This window comes from Physella acuta, unplaced genomic scaffold, assembly GCF_028476545.2.
Source record: "Physella acuta isolate Inbredline_101_S28 unplaced genomic scaffold, ASM2847654v3 ptg000754l, whole genome shotgun sequence".
In the NCBI taxonomy this organism is placed as follows: domain Eukaryota; kingdom Metazoa; phylum Mollusca; class Gastropoda; family Physidae; genus Physella; species Physella acuta.
In genome coordinates, this window is record NW_026732272.1 from 249,075 (window position 1) to 265,885 (window position 16,811).

At 33.7% G+C, this 16,811-nt stretch overlaps 1 protein-coding gene across 1 annotated transcript in view; it reads right to left on the minus strand.

Moving 5' to 3' along the window:
* LOC131950334 (TATA-binding protein-associated factor 172) overlaps window positions 1-16,811 on the minus strand; it is a 29,196-nt gene continuing 12,385 nt past the window's right edge. Inside the window, exons 19-41 of the mRNA XM_059312437.1 lie at window positions 16,566-16,730; window positions 16,006-16,123; window positions 15,590-15,749; window positions 15,303-15,376; window positions 14,753-14,869; window positions 13,927-14,077; window positions 13,325-13,437; window positions 12,029-12,230; window positions 11,501-11,649; window positions 11,107-11,259; window positions 10,651-10,788; window positions 10,198-10,349; window positions 10,007-10,084; window positions 9,781-9,844; window positions 9,292-9,499; window positions 8,858-8,988; window positions 8,648-8,770; window positions 8,207-8,355; window positions 7,626-7,787; window positions 7,051-7,128; window positions 3,154-3,283; window positions 2,894-2,985; window positions 1-1,720 (exon numbers count right to left, since the gene is read on the minus strand). Of these exons, the coding sequence (XP_059168420.1) occupies window positions 1,441-1,720; window positions 2,894-2,985; window positions 3,154-3,283; window positions 7,051-7,128; window positions 7,626-7,787; window positions 8,207-8,355; window positions 8,648-8,770; window positions 8,858-8,988; window positions 9,292-9,499; window positions 9,781-9,844; window positions 10,007-10,084; window positions 10,198-10,349; window positions 10,651-10,788; window positions 11,107-11,259; window positions 11,501-11,649; window positions 12,029-12,230; window positions 13,325-13,437; window positions 13,927-14,077; window positions 14,753-14,869; window positions 15,303-15,376; window positions 15,590-15,749; window positions 16,006-16,123; window positions 16,566-16,730 (3,187 nt within the window). The 3' untranslated portion in view covers window positions 1-1,440. The remainder of the gene's footprint in view (window positions 1,721-2,893; window positions 2,986-3,153; window positions 3,284-7,050; window positions 7,129-7,625; window positions 7,788-8,206; window positions 8,356-8,647; window positions 8,771-8,857; window positions 8,989-9,291; window positions 9,500-9,780; window positions 9,845-10,006; window positions 10,085-10,197; window positions 10,350-10,650; window positions 10,789-11,106; window positions 11,260-11,500; window positions 11,650-12,028; window positions 12,231-13,324; window positions 13,438-13,926; window positions 14,078-14,752; window positions 14,870-15,302; window positions 15,377-15,589; window positions 15,750-16,005; window positions 16,124-16,565; window positions 16,731-16,811) is intronic.

Here is a 16,811-nt window from a genome sequence, read left to right on the forward strand (position 1 = left end):
CTCAGCTGAAAATGAGTACCCGTGAATGTAGTGACACATTTCCATTACAGCCAGTATACACTGCAGTCTTTTTACTAAAAAAACATGGTCTATGAGATTTAGGGCAGTCTTGCAAATATTGGATAGGAATAAAAATGGCATGCAAATTTCAAACAGATTAAAGTAGATCAAATAGTGAGGATGGAAGAGAAGTGATAGAAAAAAATAACAGAACCAGAAAGACAAATTTTATCATAAGTACACTGCATGTAAAACTGCACAAAAACCAGAAACATGAACATTTGATAAAAAAAAAAATTTAACACTGATCATGCAACTGCAGTTAGTTTTAAATAGAAACATACAACCGTAGTTTGTTTAAAGTAGAAACTTTCATACAAAATTATTCTGGTGCACAAAATTCATAGTACCACATATTGATTAAAAATACAAGTTCTTTTCCATTGACAGCAGCTCTAGCAATTGAGTACCTCCAAGTTGTAAGAAAAACAGATTTTTTATCACAAATATATGGCTCAAAGCTTGTGTTAAAACACTTCTCTGTACAAGCTACACTGACATTACTAAATGTTTTGATAAAGATTTGTAGTACAAAATATTACAGTCCAAAAGTAAATGGCAGCTACAGCTGTTAGACATGTGCTTCTAATCAGAGAGGACCATGGGGACAAATAGAAAAGTTGAGCGTGTCTTAAGATCTAGAATTTTGACAGTGGTTTTCATTGATATCACACCTAGTCTTCTTTTTCTTCTTCTTCGTTCTTAATTATTAGTGTTGAAGGGGATCGAGATTTATCTGCCAGTGGGTTTGAACTCGAGACTTTGTTCGAATTTATCAACCATGAGCTTTTTGCCAACTCGACCACGCCTCCAACACAATTAAGCGTTACGTGTCAACTGGTTATGCGCCATTGAGGCCATTGACTCCGATTTCAGCCTGCTTTTCTTTTTGGATTTGCTTCCATAGCCTTTGTCCAACCAAGCACAAACTACAAGGCAGCAGTAGTTTAATTTTGGAGTTGTCTCTCCTAGAAAAGTGGCTGTCCCCAGCTAACGAGCCTCATCTGCCCGAGGGTTCGAACTCGAGACTTTTCGGTTTAGCAACCATGAATCACACCTACAACCTATAACAAAATAATGCATTGCTATACCTATTACAACCCAAATGTTATTTAAGTTCTTATAACAAGGAAGCTATAAATCTATGAATTGTCATAAAAAATGTAACATTGACTAAGTAACAAAATGTAACTACCCATTCTTTTAGCTTAGGATTGTGGTAAGTAAAGTAGCCAAAAATTATAACATTGACAGAATAACTTTTTGTTAAATTAATCCAAGTTTAGCTTAGGATTGAAATATTTTTTGTTTATAAAACTAAGATAATATAACTAAAAACATTTAAAATCAGGTAATTAAAAAACTACAGTGCCCAGGCCTTTAGTTCCCTAAAGACTTCATGAAAGACTCCATATTGTATTCTTGTTCATACAATGACTCATCCCACAACTCCTCCAACCCTTCTAGAATGGCCTTGACATTTTCCTTTTTGGGAGCTTTGCCAGCATTTTTCTCCTGGTCAGCAGATGTTGCCTCTTTGCCCTTCTTGTTGTCGTCCAGGACGAAGAGGTCCAGCAGCTGGTCAGTGCCCATGGTCTGGAGGCTGGAGTTCTCTTGGGTGATCACAGTGTTGGCTACAGCCATCTTAAACTTCTGCAGCCTGGAGACAGAGAGACATGGTTTAGGTGGGGAAATCTTTGGTTTAGACAAGAGACAGAGAGACATGGTTTAGGTGGGGAAATCTAACATCTTTGGTTTAGACAAGAGACAGAAAGACATGGTTTAGGTGGGGAAATCTAACATCTTTGGTTTAGACAAGAGACAGAAAGACATGGTTTAGGTGGGGAAATCTTTGGTTTAGACAAGAGACAGAGAGACATGGTTTAGGTGGGGAAATCTAACATCTTTGGTTTAGACAAGAGACAGAAAGACATGGTTTAGGTGGGGAAATCTTTGGTTTAGACAAGAGACAGAAAGACATGGTTTAGGTGGGGAAATCTAACATCTTTGGTTTAGACAAGAGACAGAAAGACATGGTTTAGGTGGGGAAATCTAACATCTTTGGTTTAGACAAGAGACAGAAAGACATGGTTTAGGTGGGGAAATCTAACATCTTTGGTTTAGACAAGAGACAGAAAGACATGGTTTAGGTGGGGAAATCTTTGGTTTAGACAAGAGACAGAAAGACATGGTTTAGGTGGGGAAATCTAACATCTTTGGTTTAGACAAGAGACAGAAAGACATGGTTTAGGTGGGGAAATCTAACATCTTTGGTTTAGACAAGAGACAGAAAGACATGGTTTAGGTGGGGAAATCTTTGGTTTAGACAAGAGACAGAAAGACATGGTTTAGGTGGGGAAATCTTTGGTTTAGACAAGAGACAGAAAGACATGGTTTAGGTGGGGAAATCTTTGGTTTAGACAAGAGACAGAAAGACATGGTTTAGGTGGGGAAATCTTTGGTTTAGACAAGAGATAGAAACACATGGTTTATGTGTGGAAATCTAACATCTTTGGTTTAGATAGAAAAGAAAAGTAGAGATCTTAACATAATTGAGTAACATTTTGGTTTTAAAATTTTACTAAACTCAAAAAAAAGTTTGTTTCTCTTTTATCTATTTATAATCTACTGTTTTACCAATGTAAAATTAATTACAGTTAATATTACTAAACATCTATGTGTGTACATGTATTTGAATATGCATATACTAAATGAAACAAATACAAAATATTTAATTTGGTAAGGAGAGGTGGGGTTACTTACAGAGAAACTGGAATACTTGAAAAGAGTTTTTAAAAATCAAAGATATAAAATGAGTCTTAAAACTACTTACCCCATAATTTTTTCTTCAAGGGTCCCTCTAGCTACAAGCCTGTAAACATTAACAACTTTTTTCTGGCCAATACGATGGGCACGGTCCATGGCCTGTAATGGAAGTATAGACGATTTGATTATTTAGCTTTAGTAATATATTGGTTACATTTTGTTCTGGATGTGCCTTTAGATGTAATCAAGGTACAGCCTTGCCTGTAAATTAAGGTAAAAATTTACCTGTAAATATTGATATAGCTATAAATAAAGGTGCACCCTTACCTGTAAATCTTTCATTGGGTTCCAGTCATGCTCCACAAAGACCACAGTATCAGCACCAGTCAGATTGAGACCCAGGCCTCCAACATGTGTAGTTAGCAACAGCAGGTCAATGGAGGGATCATTGTTAAATCTGTAGGTAGAGTAGGTCAATAGAGGGATCATTGTTAAATATGTAGGTAGAGTAGGTCAATAGAGGGATCATTGTTAAATCTGTAGGTCAATAGAGGGATCATTGTTAAATCTGTAGGTCATTAGAGGGATCATTGTTAAATATGTAAGTAGAGTAGGTCAATGGAGGGATCATTGTTAAATCTGTAGGTAGAGTAGGTCAATAGAGGGATCATTGTTAAATCTGTAGGTAGAGTAGGTCAATAGAGGGATCATTGTTAAATATGTAGGTATAGTAGGTCAATAGAGGGATCATTGTTAAATATGTAGGTAGAGTAGGTCAATAGAGGGATCATTGTTAAATATGTGACTAGAGTAGGTCAATAGAGGGATCATTGTTAAATATGTAGGTAGAGTAGGTCAATAGAGGGATCATTGTTAAATATGTAGGTAGAGTAGGTCAATAGAGGGATCATTGTTAAATATGTAGGTAGAGTAGGTCAATAGAGGGATCATTGTTAAATCTGTCAGTAGAGTAGGTCAATAGAGGGATCATTGTTAAATCTGTCAGTAGAGTAGGTCAATAGAGGGATCATTGTTAAATCTGTCAGTAGAGTAGGTCAATAGAGGGATCATTGTTAAATCTGTCAGTAGAGTAGGTCAATAGAGGGATCATTGTTAAATCTGTAGGTAGAGTAGGTCAATAGAGGGATCATTGTTAAATATGTAAGTAGAGTAGGTCAATAGAGGGATCATTGTTAAATATGTAAGTAGAGTAGGTCAATAGAGGGATCATTGTTAAATATGTAGGTAGAGTAGGTCAATAGAGGGATCATTGTTAAATATGTAGGTAGAGTAGGTCAATAGAGGGATCATTGATAAATCTGTCAGTAGAGTAGGTCAATAGAGGGATCATTGTTAAATCTTGAGGTAGAGTAGGTCAATAGAGGGATCATTGTTAAATCTGTAGGTAGAGTAGGTCAATAGAGGGATCATTGTTAAATCTGTCAGTAGAGTAGGTCAATAGAGGGATCATTGTTAAATCTGTCAGTAGAGTAGGTCAATAGAGGGATCATTGTTAAATCTGTCAGTAGAGTAGGTCAATAGAGGGATCATTGTTAAATATGTAGGTAGAGTAGGTCAATAGAGGGATCATTGATAAATCTGTCAGTAGAGTAGGTCAATAGAGGGATCATTGTTAAATCTTGAGGTAGAGTAGGTCAATAGAGGGATCATTGATAAATCTGTCAGTAGAGTAGGTCAATGGAGGGATCATTGTTAAATCTGTCAGTAGAGTAGGTCAATAGAGGGATCATTGTTAAATATGTAAGTAGAGTAGGTCAATAGAAGGATCATTGTTAAATCTGTCAGTAGAGTAGGTCAATAGAGGGATCATTGTTAAATCTGTAGGTAGAGTAGGTCAATGGAGGGATCATTGTTAAATGTGTCAGTAGAGTAGGTCAATAGAGGGATCATTGTTAAATATGTAGGTAGAGTAGGTCAATAGAGCGATCATTGTTAAATCTGTAGGTAGAGTAGGTCAATAGAGGGATCATTGTTAAATATGTAAGTAGAGTAGGTCAATAGAGGGATATTGTTAAGGGCATGGGCGGGTGTACTTTTCGTCATAAATCCACTAAATCCTCGATTTCCCACTTTTACTTGATCTATACAGAATAACCATCGTTGAATCTAAAAATGACATTGTTATGACCCTAAAAACAGTATTTAATTATGAAAAACCGGGTTCAATGTAGTGTGTACAGGGTCTTTTGTTTAATTTTTTGGTAAAAATAGCAATTTTTCAACCTAGAAAAGTACTATTAGGCTTCGCGGAAACCTAAAGTGTTTCATATCAATGGAAAGGCTGTGACCTCCTTTCTATATTTGTTCTAAAATTAAATGACCATCAAAATACCTATTTTAATGTGATTATTTTTCTACGTCATAAAGTTGTTTATTTTACTCAGTCGGGTTTTTCCGGTATGCAAATTTTTTACCTCAATTTTTTCATTGGCATACGACGGCGGAAGCTAGTTAGCGATTGGTCGTTTCGCTTCGGAAGTAAACATTCCCTTAGTTTCAGCGCGTTGCTAAGTTTGATCTAGTTTTGTTTCTCTAAGCTTCTGTAAAATACTTACATTATTTTAACATATAATTATTTCAATTAAATATACTATTAACAGTTTAGATTAGTTTGTGTGAATTATCATAAGCAGTGAGACGATTTAATTTGTTTCTCTTTCGATAATGCGTAGAACAAAACACTCGCTAAAAATAGATACACACATCTAACTAATATACTAAAGCTAGGGCACGTCCGAATGCAACTGATTGCAGCTACCTCTACTCAATCTAGCACTAATCAGACAAGCACTGGTGCAGATGTAATATGCACATTTACTAAGAAACTGCGGCAATGTAAGACACGGTTTTTACAGACAGAAGAAAGCACTGTTACATCTAGTACTGGTAGTGCTAATTGTAAACCACAGCAATGCAGAATTATTGTCGAATGTGATTTGCTTCTTGATGTTATCAATACATTTCCTCGCACACTGATTTAGTGGCTGCTATTGATGAAAAAAGTGTAAAGGGTTTGATTCAAGCATGGTGTGGCAGTAATAAAAATGTTGTAAACCGTAAGTATACAACTGCAAAAGAATCCAGAACAAGGCCTTTCACAATACACAAAGACAGCGTCTTATCATAATTGGCTTTAGACATGAGACCATGCAAAATATACTGCTGTTTCTGCGATAGCATAATTCAATTTTGGGCCCAGGCCTGCTATGGCATTGCTGTCAAAAGAAGGAAACCATAGTCGAGGACCCAGTGAAGGACGCGAAAAAAGTCGCCATGACAACAGCTTTACTACAACTCTAGGTAACACAAAGAGCGCCAGAAAAAAGAAAACTGACAGCCGAACAAGCTCAGAAGGAATATATTCAGCAGCACCATACTTCAGGCTATAAATGTGGTCGATTTTAGTGACATACAGCGATAAATGTTCATTTTTTGCAACTTTTTGTTAGTTTTTTGCGTTTTTCTCAGTTTGATGTTTTTTTGTACAATTGTTGAAATAACTTTGTTAATAATTATCAGAACTGAACTAAATTTGCTCCAGTTACTCTTTATATATGTTCAAATAAAACTGATAGAACACTTTTGGAATTTTTGTAAAAAAAAAATTTTTGTTGTTGAAATAGTGAAAAAATTGGACGAAATAAAGAAATTTTTACAGTAATGTTTGAAAAAAATAAATTAAAAAAAAACTATTTTCTTTTTTGAAAATGTAATCTATCAGAAGTCTTAAACACATGTGTCTGCAGACTATATTAAGTTTTCATGAAATTTATACAAACCATTTTTGAGTTATTTCCATTTAAAAATCGTCAATAAAATCCAATATGGCCGCCGCCACCATGGCAACGGAAGATTTAAAAAATTTAAAAAAATATTTTTATGCTTAACTCTTTGAGTTATAACTATTAGCCAAGTATTATATCTTTAGACTCGGAAATAAGGAAGTTGGTACTCATCACCCACCCATGCCCTTAAATATGTAGGTAGAGTAGGTCAATAGAGGGATCATTGTTAAATATGTAGGTAGAGTAGGTCAATAGATGGATCATTGTTAAATCTATAGGTAGAGTAGGTCAATAGAGGGATCAATCTTAAATCTGTCAGTAACAGAGTAGATCAATATATGAATCAGAGAAAGATATCATTAAAATATCCAGGAAACTACTCTAACAGACACACCACCTATATTCACCCATTACTAACCTATGCACTATGTCATGTCTGGAGCCTGCAGGCACACTGCCATCAAGTCTCAGGAATGTTACACTTGGCATCTGGGCCCTAGGTGTAAACAAACACAAATATTTTTTATAGCACATTTCATCTAAGTCATACCACAATTGTTATGGTAATTTTTACCAGTGTGAGCAAACTGAAAAAAATGTGTATAGATTTTGTTAGGTCAAAGGTCATATATTAAAATAAATAATTTCTATTGGTTTATGGTTTAGGTGTTTGAGTCAAATGTAGAAGAATTTATACAACTGTGCATTTCAAATAATAACTCGCTACACCCAAAAACTGATTTAGGTGATCGTATTATGAGTGATAATTTACGCTGTAACAGAATAGATTCAGATTTTAACCAGTAATTAGAAAATAACTGAGCATACAAAATTTAAATTAAACCTTTGCAATCAGAAACATTTTAGATAATTTAAGACCAGTTTGAAGTAATAATAAGAAATATACTTTAATATACACTATTAAAACAAAAAAAAAGATTCTAAAAGAAGACATGAAAAGAAGAGAATAGAGAAAAATCCCAAGCAACTAACTTGAGCAAATCTTTTTCCACAATGTCCAAGAGACTCTTCAGCTGGAAGAAGAGCAGGACCCTGTGTTGGTTGACCACTGGCACACTGTCCACTCCTGCTGGGGAACCCTGGGTTACACTGGTGCTATTGGTCAGACCAATACCACAGTCATTCAGCAGTTGTCTGGAGATTCAAATAACATTTGATTAATAACAAACAAAATAAAGAACATTTTCAAAACTACTTTTGCAGTATTATGTCCACCAAGCTTTATTTTTCAACACTTAAGTCAGTAACCCATTAGGGCCTAGTGAACCAAGAGGAGTAATACAGAATTCAGCCACGAAACAAATTTGATACTTTTTGGATTAGCCAAGTTTGAGCTTTACCACAAAAAACATTAATTAGTTCATGTTTTTAACTTATTTTCAATTATAACCAATTGTGATTTTCAACTTATTTACTATTTTAATATACTTTATTTTATTACTTATAATTACTTGCTGCACCTGTAATAATTCAATTACTTACAAGTATAATTGGAAAATAAAAAAAGGAATTAATGACACAAAATAAAAAAAATAAAATGAATTGAAAATTACTTTAAAGCATTGAGCTTGGGAGCATGTGAGAGATCATGAAGATTTGTATTCTGTTGCTGCAGGTTGGCCATGATCTGCTTGTAGCGAGGGTGGGACTGGTTGACAACCAGCGCAGGATGGTTGCACACTTTACGCAGGTACTGCAGGGCCTGTCAACAGAAATTGCTTAATTAAACTATGTATAAAATTACTTCAAGACTTTTTAAAATACATTTACACAGCTTTTTAAAATAGTGTATTATTCAAATTAGTTGTGCTGAATCATATATATATTATTCTGTATTTTTATGCATTTACTGAACAGTTTCCCATCAAATAAACTGATGAATTCTATCTGTCTCACAGACCATCTGTTCTGAAAGGGTGGTATTTTTTTTACTAAATCTACAGCACAATTTGTGAGAATGAAACAATTAACATGAATTTTGAATTGTTTTCTACCTGGAAAATGTGAGTTGTCCCTTGGTTGGATCCGCGCTTGTCCTTGCTGTCCTCACTACCCGCAACTGTCTCCTCCACATTACGCTTGGCTCTAGACTTGGCAAAGTCTTCATACAGTTCAATCTGTCACACACACAAAACAACAAATTACCTTCTGCAGTATAACATGGTTATAAAACATTTTTTTAAACCCTTATTTTAAAAACACACCTGTAGTGGACTAAGATCACAGTAGTAATCTTGAATGATCTTAGGGGGTAGATCTTGTAAGACATCTTCCTTGAGCCGACGGAGAATAAATGGCAGAACTTGGCGGTGAAGGGATTCCATAGCTAAGGCACCTGACAAGACATAAGGGTAATATTTTAGATCTGAATAAATGACACAATGTATTTTTGTTTAAAATCTAAAAAACATTTTAAAAATAACATATTTTCTGCTGTATTTTGTTAGTAAATATTGAATGGTGTCGAGCCTACATGAAGTAACTTCAAACTTTATTAGGGTTCGCACTACTCATTTATTATTTCTAAACAAATTCTATCTAATGAAACAAAGTTATCTGTAATTGGACTAAACCATATTATCTTTCAGTGATACAGAATTGGTCAAATAACAAAACAGCTTAAAACAACACAACATACCAGCTTCTTGTTCCTTAATGGAACTCTTCCCATCTCTGCTCTGTAGGATGGGTTTCCCATACTTGGCTTGAAATTGCTTCTCGGTGCCAAGAAAACCAGGCATGAGGAAGTCAAAGAGTGACCAGAGGTCAAGCACATTGTTTTGAATAGGAGTGCCAGAGAGTATCAACCTATGGTTGCAGATCAGTTGTTTGGTTGCCTTGGCTAACTATAAAAGAAAGAATATCAAATTTGAACATTTTGTAACTTTATTCATTTACATAATGTTAAATATGTAGACAGTTTTAGCTTTCTATTTTTATAGTTGCGATAATCAATTATAAAACCCTTTACTAATAAATTATGTTACTGTAAATGTAAATTCTGCATTAATTAGTTTTTAGTTACAAAACTACATCTTAACAAATACAAATTGCAGCTAAACTACACTGTGAGCTAAACACATTGTGAGCTAAAATGTTAGACAAGAAGAAGAGGATTGCTCTTTACCTTTGTTTTTCCATTTCTAATAATATGGCCTTCATCAAGCACACAGTAGTTCCAGCGCAAGGAGCTGAAAGTTTACACATGTGTAGTAATATAGTAGGGATCATATATTATTAAAAACCACTACTTAAGTAGTTTGGTACATAATTAGACTTTCTATTAGCTTTGTAGCTAACTGGTGTGGTAAATGGTATATCATTAGATTTCATGCACAATACCTGACACTCACCTAAAGAAATCAATGTCATTCCTTACGACGTCATAAGAAGCAACAATTAAGTTATGTTTTGGCACTCGCTTTTGTAACCTGTAAAATGGAAGGCCCAGAATTATTGTTTCCAATTTTAATTTTGCATTACTTTCATTGTAGTTTAAAAGAATTGTCAAATGGTATCAAGATTGAAAAAAATGGGTTCAAACCTGTTTCGCTCGGCTGGTGGACCAACATACATGAGTGGGTTGAGGTAAACAGGGTCAACAAATTTGTTGACCTCGTACACCCAGTGACCAACCAGGGTAGGTGGACAGACAACAATGGAGGGTAGGGGAGCTGAGTCTGGGTCTTGGGATTCCTGTGGAGGGAGGTGGAGGGGAAAAATAAAGTACAGAAACTTACATATTATAACAGCTTAAAGAGATGACATTACCTAAAGTTTTATAACAATGGCATTACATGGCTAACATTTTAGTAACTAACACAGGTTATAAGGATGACCTTTTAGTAAATTACACAGATCACAAGCTTACAAAGATGATATTACAGTAACTTACAGAGATTCCATTACAACCACTTAAACAAAAACATGAAAGTAGTTCCATACAAAGAAATAAAATAGTAAACTAAGCATGTTCATATATTCAAAGTTCACTGACCTTGTGCCTGTTTTCCCTCTCCAGATGGTCAGTGGCCATGACACATATAGACTGTAGAGTTTTCCCTAAACCCATGTCATCACACAAGATACCATGAAGCTTGTATTTGTTGAGAAACCCTAACCAGTTGACACCATCCTGGCAATAAAAAACATAACACTGGAACCATCTGCCTAGTCTTTTAACTAAAACAATTTGGAATTCTTTTTTTTAATAACAAAATTGATTTCTCAGACAACAGAGATATAACTAATTTAATACTTGCAGGGTATGGACCAAACTAAATATTTAGAAATTAAAAAAATGAATCATTACAAAAAAACGTATGGACAGAGTGGTCATCTCTACTTCAGCTGCCACATGAATCATAAGGTGGTAAAGGGTACTTTACCTTTCTATTTTAGAAAAACATATGACTCTCCCCACTACAGTGCAGCAGCTTTGGGAACCACTTACCTGTTGGTACTTTCTAAGCTCAGCATTGACAGGCACTGTGATCTTGTAATTCTCTAATTTAGACATATCAAAGAGCTGCTCAAGGAATTTTCTTTCACGTTCTTTGCGATCTACAAGCCACGATTCAGTTGATGGGGGATCAGGGATCCCAGCCTAAACGAAAAGAATACAAAACAAATTTGTACTTAGCGATGTAAAGAAAAAATTATTTCGTTTTTTTTTTCAAATTCAATATAATTTGTTCAATTAATTAAATTATGAATTTAAAAAGTGTAATATTTAATACTTTAATTTTTGTTTTATAATTTCTTAAATAATTTTTTATGTTTCTATTTTATTAAAGACGATTTTTAATAAAGGTATGTTTATATCTTCAAAGACACTGGCTACATACCTCAAGAGGCATCAGACGAATGAGTGTAGCAAAACAATGTGTGGCCATAAGACGCACAGATGGTGTTTGGTCAGACATGCGGCCTAGGATAGGAATCACAAGCAGGACAACATAAGGCAATGATTCTATGCCCAGAGATTCTAATATATCTGAACACATCATTAAGGAACTACAAGATGGTTGTAAATGGTGATGAAAAATTCAATCTCTTCTATACACAGTTGTCATCCTGTGGTCATGTTGTTTATATTTAAAAGAGTCATCAGTAAATTGTATTGTCATAAAGTGAAACAAAAGAATTTCATTTGGTTTAAGGTGACATGATAGGTCATATAGTATAACAAAAATTATTTTAATTTTTTTGTATGATGATAAGGTCATAATGTGTAACAAAAAATTTTTTTTAGTTTTTTATGTGATATACTGTGTAACAAAAAATTATTTAAGTTTATTTTAGTTGTGATAGACAAGGTTATAATGTGTAACAAAAGTATTTCTCTTGTATATAACAATGATATAAAAGGATACTGGCTATGACTTCTGTCCCCCCTTCTCTTTTCATCTCATCGTCAGTAGCCCCTAGCAGAGGCAACACGTGGTCAATGATAAAATGCATAACTTTAAGAGTGCTGCGCTGGCAGAGTGCTGCAATCACCCGTGAGATCATGTGACGGACAGCAGTGGAATTGTGAGACAGGTGAATCAACATTTTATCCAACTCATCTAGAAGCTGTAATAGATATTTAAATGAGTCAACATTTTATCCAACTCATCTAGAAGCTGTAAAAGATATTTAAATGAATCAACATTTTATCCAACTCATCTAGAAGCTGTAATAGATATTTAAATGAATCAACATTTTATCCAACTCATCTAGAAGCTGTAATAGATATTTAAATGAATCAACATTTTATCCAACTCATCTAGAAGCTGTAATAGATATTTAAATGAATCAACATTTTATCCAACTCATCTAGAAGCTGTAATAGATATTTAAATGAATCAACATTTTATCCAACTCATCTAGAAGCTGTAATAGATATTTAAATGAATCAACATTTTATCCAACTCATCTAGAAGCTGTAATAGATATTTAAATGAATCAACATTTTATCCAACTCATCTAGAAGCTGTAATAGATATTTAAATGAATCAACATTTTATCCAACTCATCTAGAAGCTGTAATAGATATTTAAATGAATCAACATTTTATCCAACTCATCTAGAAGCTGTAATAGATATTTAAATGAATCAACATTTTATCCAACTCATCTAGAAGCTGTAATAGATATTTAAATGAATCAACATTTTATCCAACTCATCTAGAAGCTGTAATAGATATTTAAATGAATCAACATTTTATCCAACTCATCTAGAAGCTGTAATAGATATTTAAATGAATCAACATTTTATCCAACTCATCTAGAAGCTGTAATAGATATTTAAATTAATCAACATTTTATCCAACTCATCTGTAATAGATATTTAAGGGACTTAAATATAGTCTATCCATGAAGCAAAACTTCTTTTTGATTCACTGCTTGTATTTTGAAGTTATTGAAACCCATTTCTTATGGATACATGACTAAACTGGAAAATTTTATACATGTATAAAAACTGTAAATACTGTTTAAAAAAATATTATAAGATAGATCTTGATATAACAAATGCATAACCATGAAAAAAAAACTATTGTAATAATAAATAGCACAAAAAATTATTCAAAAAAATAAGTTGTTTAATGAGCTTTGCGGTGATGAACGGGTTTTTTGGTGTGCAAATACTTTTTTTTTAAAAATAAACAATAGATTTAAATTACTTACAGAAGGCAGTAGCTCTTCATGTAGAGAAGGAAGAATACATTCAATGGTCTGAAGGTTATTTACAAACTCTTGTGTTGAAGGTACATCTACACCATTAGATTCTTCTGTTTTTTCTAGTAAACATTCAGTATGAAGAGTACATTTAAAATTCTTTTTATCTCTAACTAAAATACCAAAGTGAACTCCAATAAAAGGACTTTGACAAAAAATAAAATGTTTGTTTGTGGTATTTAAACTGACTGAAATTCATTTCCAGTGATGTAAATGGGTATAAAACATGGTAAAGGGGTACTAAAGCATAGTATGACAAATATAGGGTAGGGGAAAAGAAATATATGGGAAAAGCTGTGCAATTTTTTTAAACTAAAAGTTTAACATGAGAAATCATAAAATATCAGTGGGAATTTGCCTACAAATGGAAAATTGGATTTCTGTAAAATTATTGAAAAGTTACATCTTTGCATAGAATTTTTTCAAGCTGTAAATAAGTTTACATTACTAAAAAATAACTGAGTTTAAAGGTTGAGAAACTTAAAAATAAATTTAAAAAAATGAAGTACTACTTTTTCCTTTAGGACTAATAATAATAATGAAAATCCTACCTTTTTGTGTATTCTCAACAACTTTAAATGTATCCACACACACACTCCATAAAGAAGGCAACTGGGATGGCAGTGTTTCGTTAAAGGTCTTACACAGGGTAGTCAATGCTGCTTCAGCCCCTTGTCTCTGTGTTGTCAGTTGTTTCTGTTGCTGTTAAATGGGTTTTTTCTTACAGTAAGTTCATCATTTTATAAATTAAATTTTCATATGTAGCCTATATTTTTGTCCTCATAAATTGGACTGCGTGCTGTTTTGCTTTAAGACATTCCAGTAAGACATACATTACAGTAAAACTTAGTTACTTAGTTAGGGATTTATTTATTATTTTTACAGCTCACAATTTTCAATGAGGCTATTCAAAATTAAATTTTTGTTTTTATTAAATAATAACCTCAACTAATGAAATAAAATCTATTCTTAAACATACAGTCAACTGCTTTTGCTATTTAATTTGACTTTATACACTACCAGTTTCATATACGCATTCACCAAACCCATCTCAATAATTATATCGTCCACACTGACAAAATCGGATTGTGAAATCATATGAGTAGGGTGTGTGTTGACCTCCGCCAAACCCCTAAGACTGATTCACAGAACAGCTGAGGTTGGATCGACCCCAGGTTAAGGACCGCTGAACTAAAACTTCGAATAGTTATTTTGCACTGACCTACTTTTATCATATAAACAATTAGCTTTTCTCTGTAAATTAATAAATTCTTAAATTAATTTAATGTATATTTAACCCTTTGCTAGAACATGCATGTTTGATGCATAGACAGTTATTTTTGTGTGATCTCTGACTCTAACTCTTCACAGACATACCTCTAACTGTTCAGTCCTCTCCTGTGAGAGTTCAGCCTCTAAGCTGACAGCAGCCGCATCACCTTTAAGTAAATTTGATGTCTTGCGCATTCTTCTCCTAATACTCTGCTCATTCACCTGAAGAAAAATATATAATATGTTAGCTTGTGTGATTGATAGTTTATGGTTTGTTTTGTTTGTTTTGTAAGAAAAAGTAGTATAAATTGACGGAAAATGAAATACTTTTTAATAGCTGTCTTTTTAAATTTATAAAACATTTTCTAAAATTAAAAATACTATGAGCTAAAAAAGTGACATTATTGAATATTTCAATTCTAACACAGCGTTTACACTTGCGACATGTATATGATACATGTGTAGACATGTATATGATACATGTGTAGGAAAAACAAAACTTGCATCAAGTTAATGTTATATAAAAACATTCTTCCAGCGGAACATGTATTCTAACTTGCTGCAAGTTGTTTTTTTTTAGCCGTGTATACATGCCGCAAGTGTAAACACGGTATAAGAAAAAGTTATGCTATCAGAGTAAATAAAGGGAGATAACCTTTTGTAGATTAGAGAGAGTGAGTATTCCCTTTGACATTGTACAAGTTATCTCCAAGTTACTAGCTTCAGCACCTGTAAGGTAGAGTTTTAAAATATGTTATTGTGTGTGAGTTTAATATTACAATTTACATCTAAGTCAATATGCACATTTGCTCTGATTAATTATAAAAGAATGTACATTTATAATGCTATCCTTGTATGAAAATAAATGATACATTTTACAGCATATTAAAAAAAAAAGTTCAGTATGCTGTGTAGCAAGCTATATTTAAACAAAGGCCTCACCATGAGACAAGATGGTTGGTGCTGGGTTGGTGACATTGGGGGTTACAGTGGGGTCCACACAGAGGAAGTTGCAGAGGTTTTTCACTATTTTGGAGTTAGGGCTGGGATCTCTATTGATGCAAGCCCTGATGAGCTCAGCCAAACAACTGGCAGCTTCCTCCTGTAGATTTCAAGTTAAGGAAATATAAAGTCAACTGTGAATACTCTGTGCTAAAGACATTACATAAAAACTAAAGATTACTTATAAACTGTAAATACTACTCGATTCATTTTAAACTCACAAGATGCTTATATAGATCTTCAAACAGCTATTTATCATTTCTTATGAAAGAAAACTATTAACCTCATCCAATAATAAATTACCTATTAATTGATTACAAAATTAATAATTAAAATATTGGCTAAAATGTCCCTACCTGTAATAATTCATTCTCCTCTTTTTTTATGACATCCATCAAGGGCCGAACTACAGGGTTCAACTTCTCAGGTAATGCATCCAATGTTACTACAGCCATGGCTAAGCTACATAAAACTCTGAAAATACCAAACAAGTTACAACTGATGGACTTGACTCACATAGTGATTTAAGGCTGCTAACAGTACAACAATAGTTTTAAACACATTTTTCAAATGGAGTAAACAGGCAAAATAAACATAACGTTTGATCACTCATTTGGGCATTAGTCGTATTTAAGCAAATGGCATTTGTCACATTCTGGCAAATGTCCATTCAAGCATTTGTCACATTTGGGCAAAAGGCATTCAGGTGAGTGTCTTTCAGGCAAATGTCTGGCTCCCATTTAAAAGAAGTAACAAAATATCCATCTAAAAAAATGTGAACCCAGCTCTGATGGGCATCTTATGTGAGTCTTGGAGTACGCAACTCTTCATAAGCAAAAACTAAATTAGGTGAATAATTATATTTAATCTGCCAAACTGACCACCTTGATCTTAACAATTCCTTAGCTAGACTGACCTGACACTGTATGTCTGCTGGTCCTGAGATGTGAGAGTGACCATTGTACTAAGCTGTTTCTGGCGCTCATCAAATCTTGCCATGACCTGAGGTTTGAGCAGAGGCCTGACCTGCTTGTACGTTGTTGAGGTGAGGGTCTGTGCTGCCTCGAGGGTAAGTAGTTGCCTGCATGACAGTCAAGGAGAAAACAAAATTAAGTATTAAATTGTTCTTTGTTATTCTTTTAACAGTTATGAACTTTTTTTA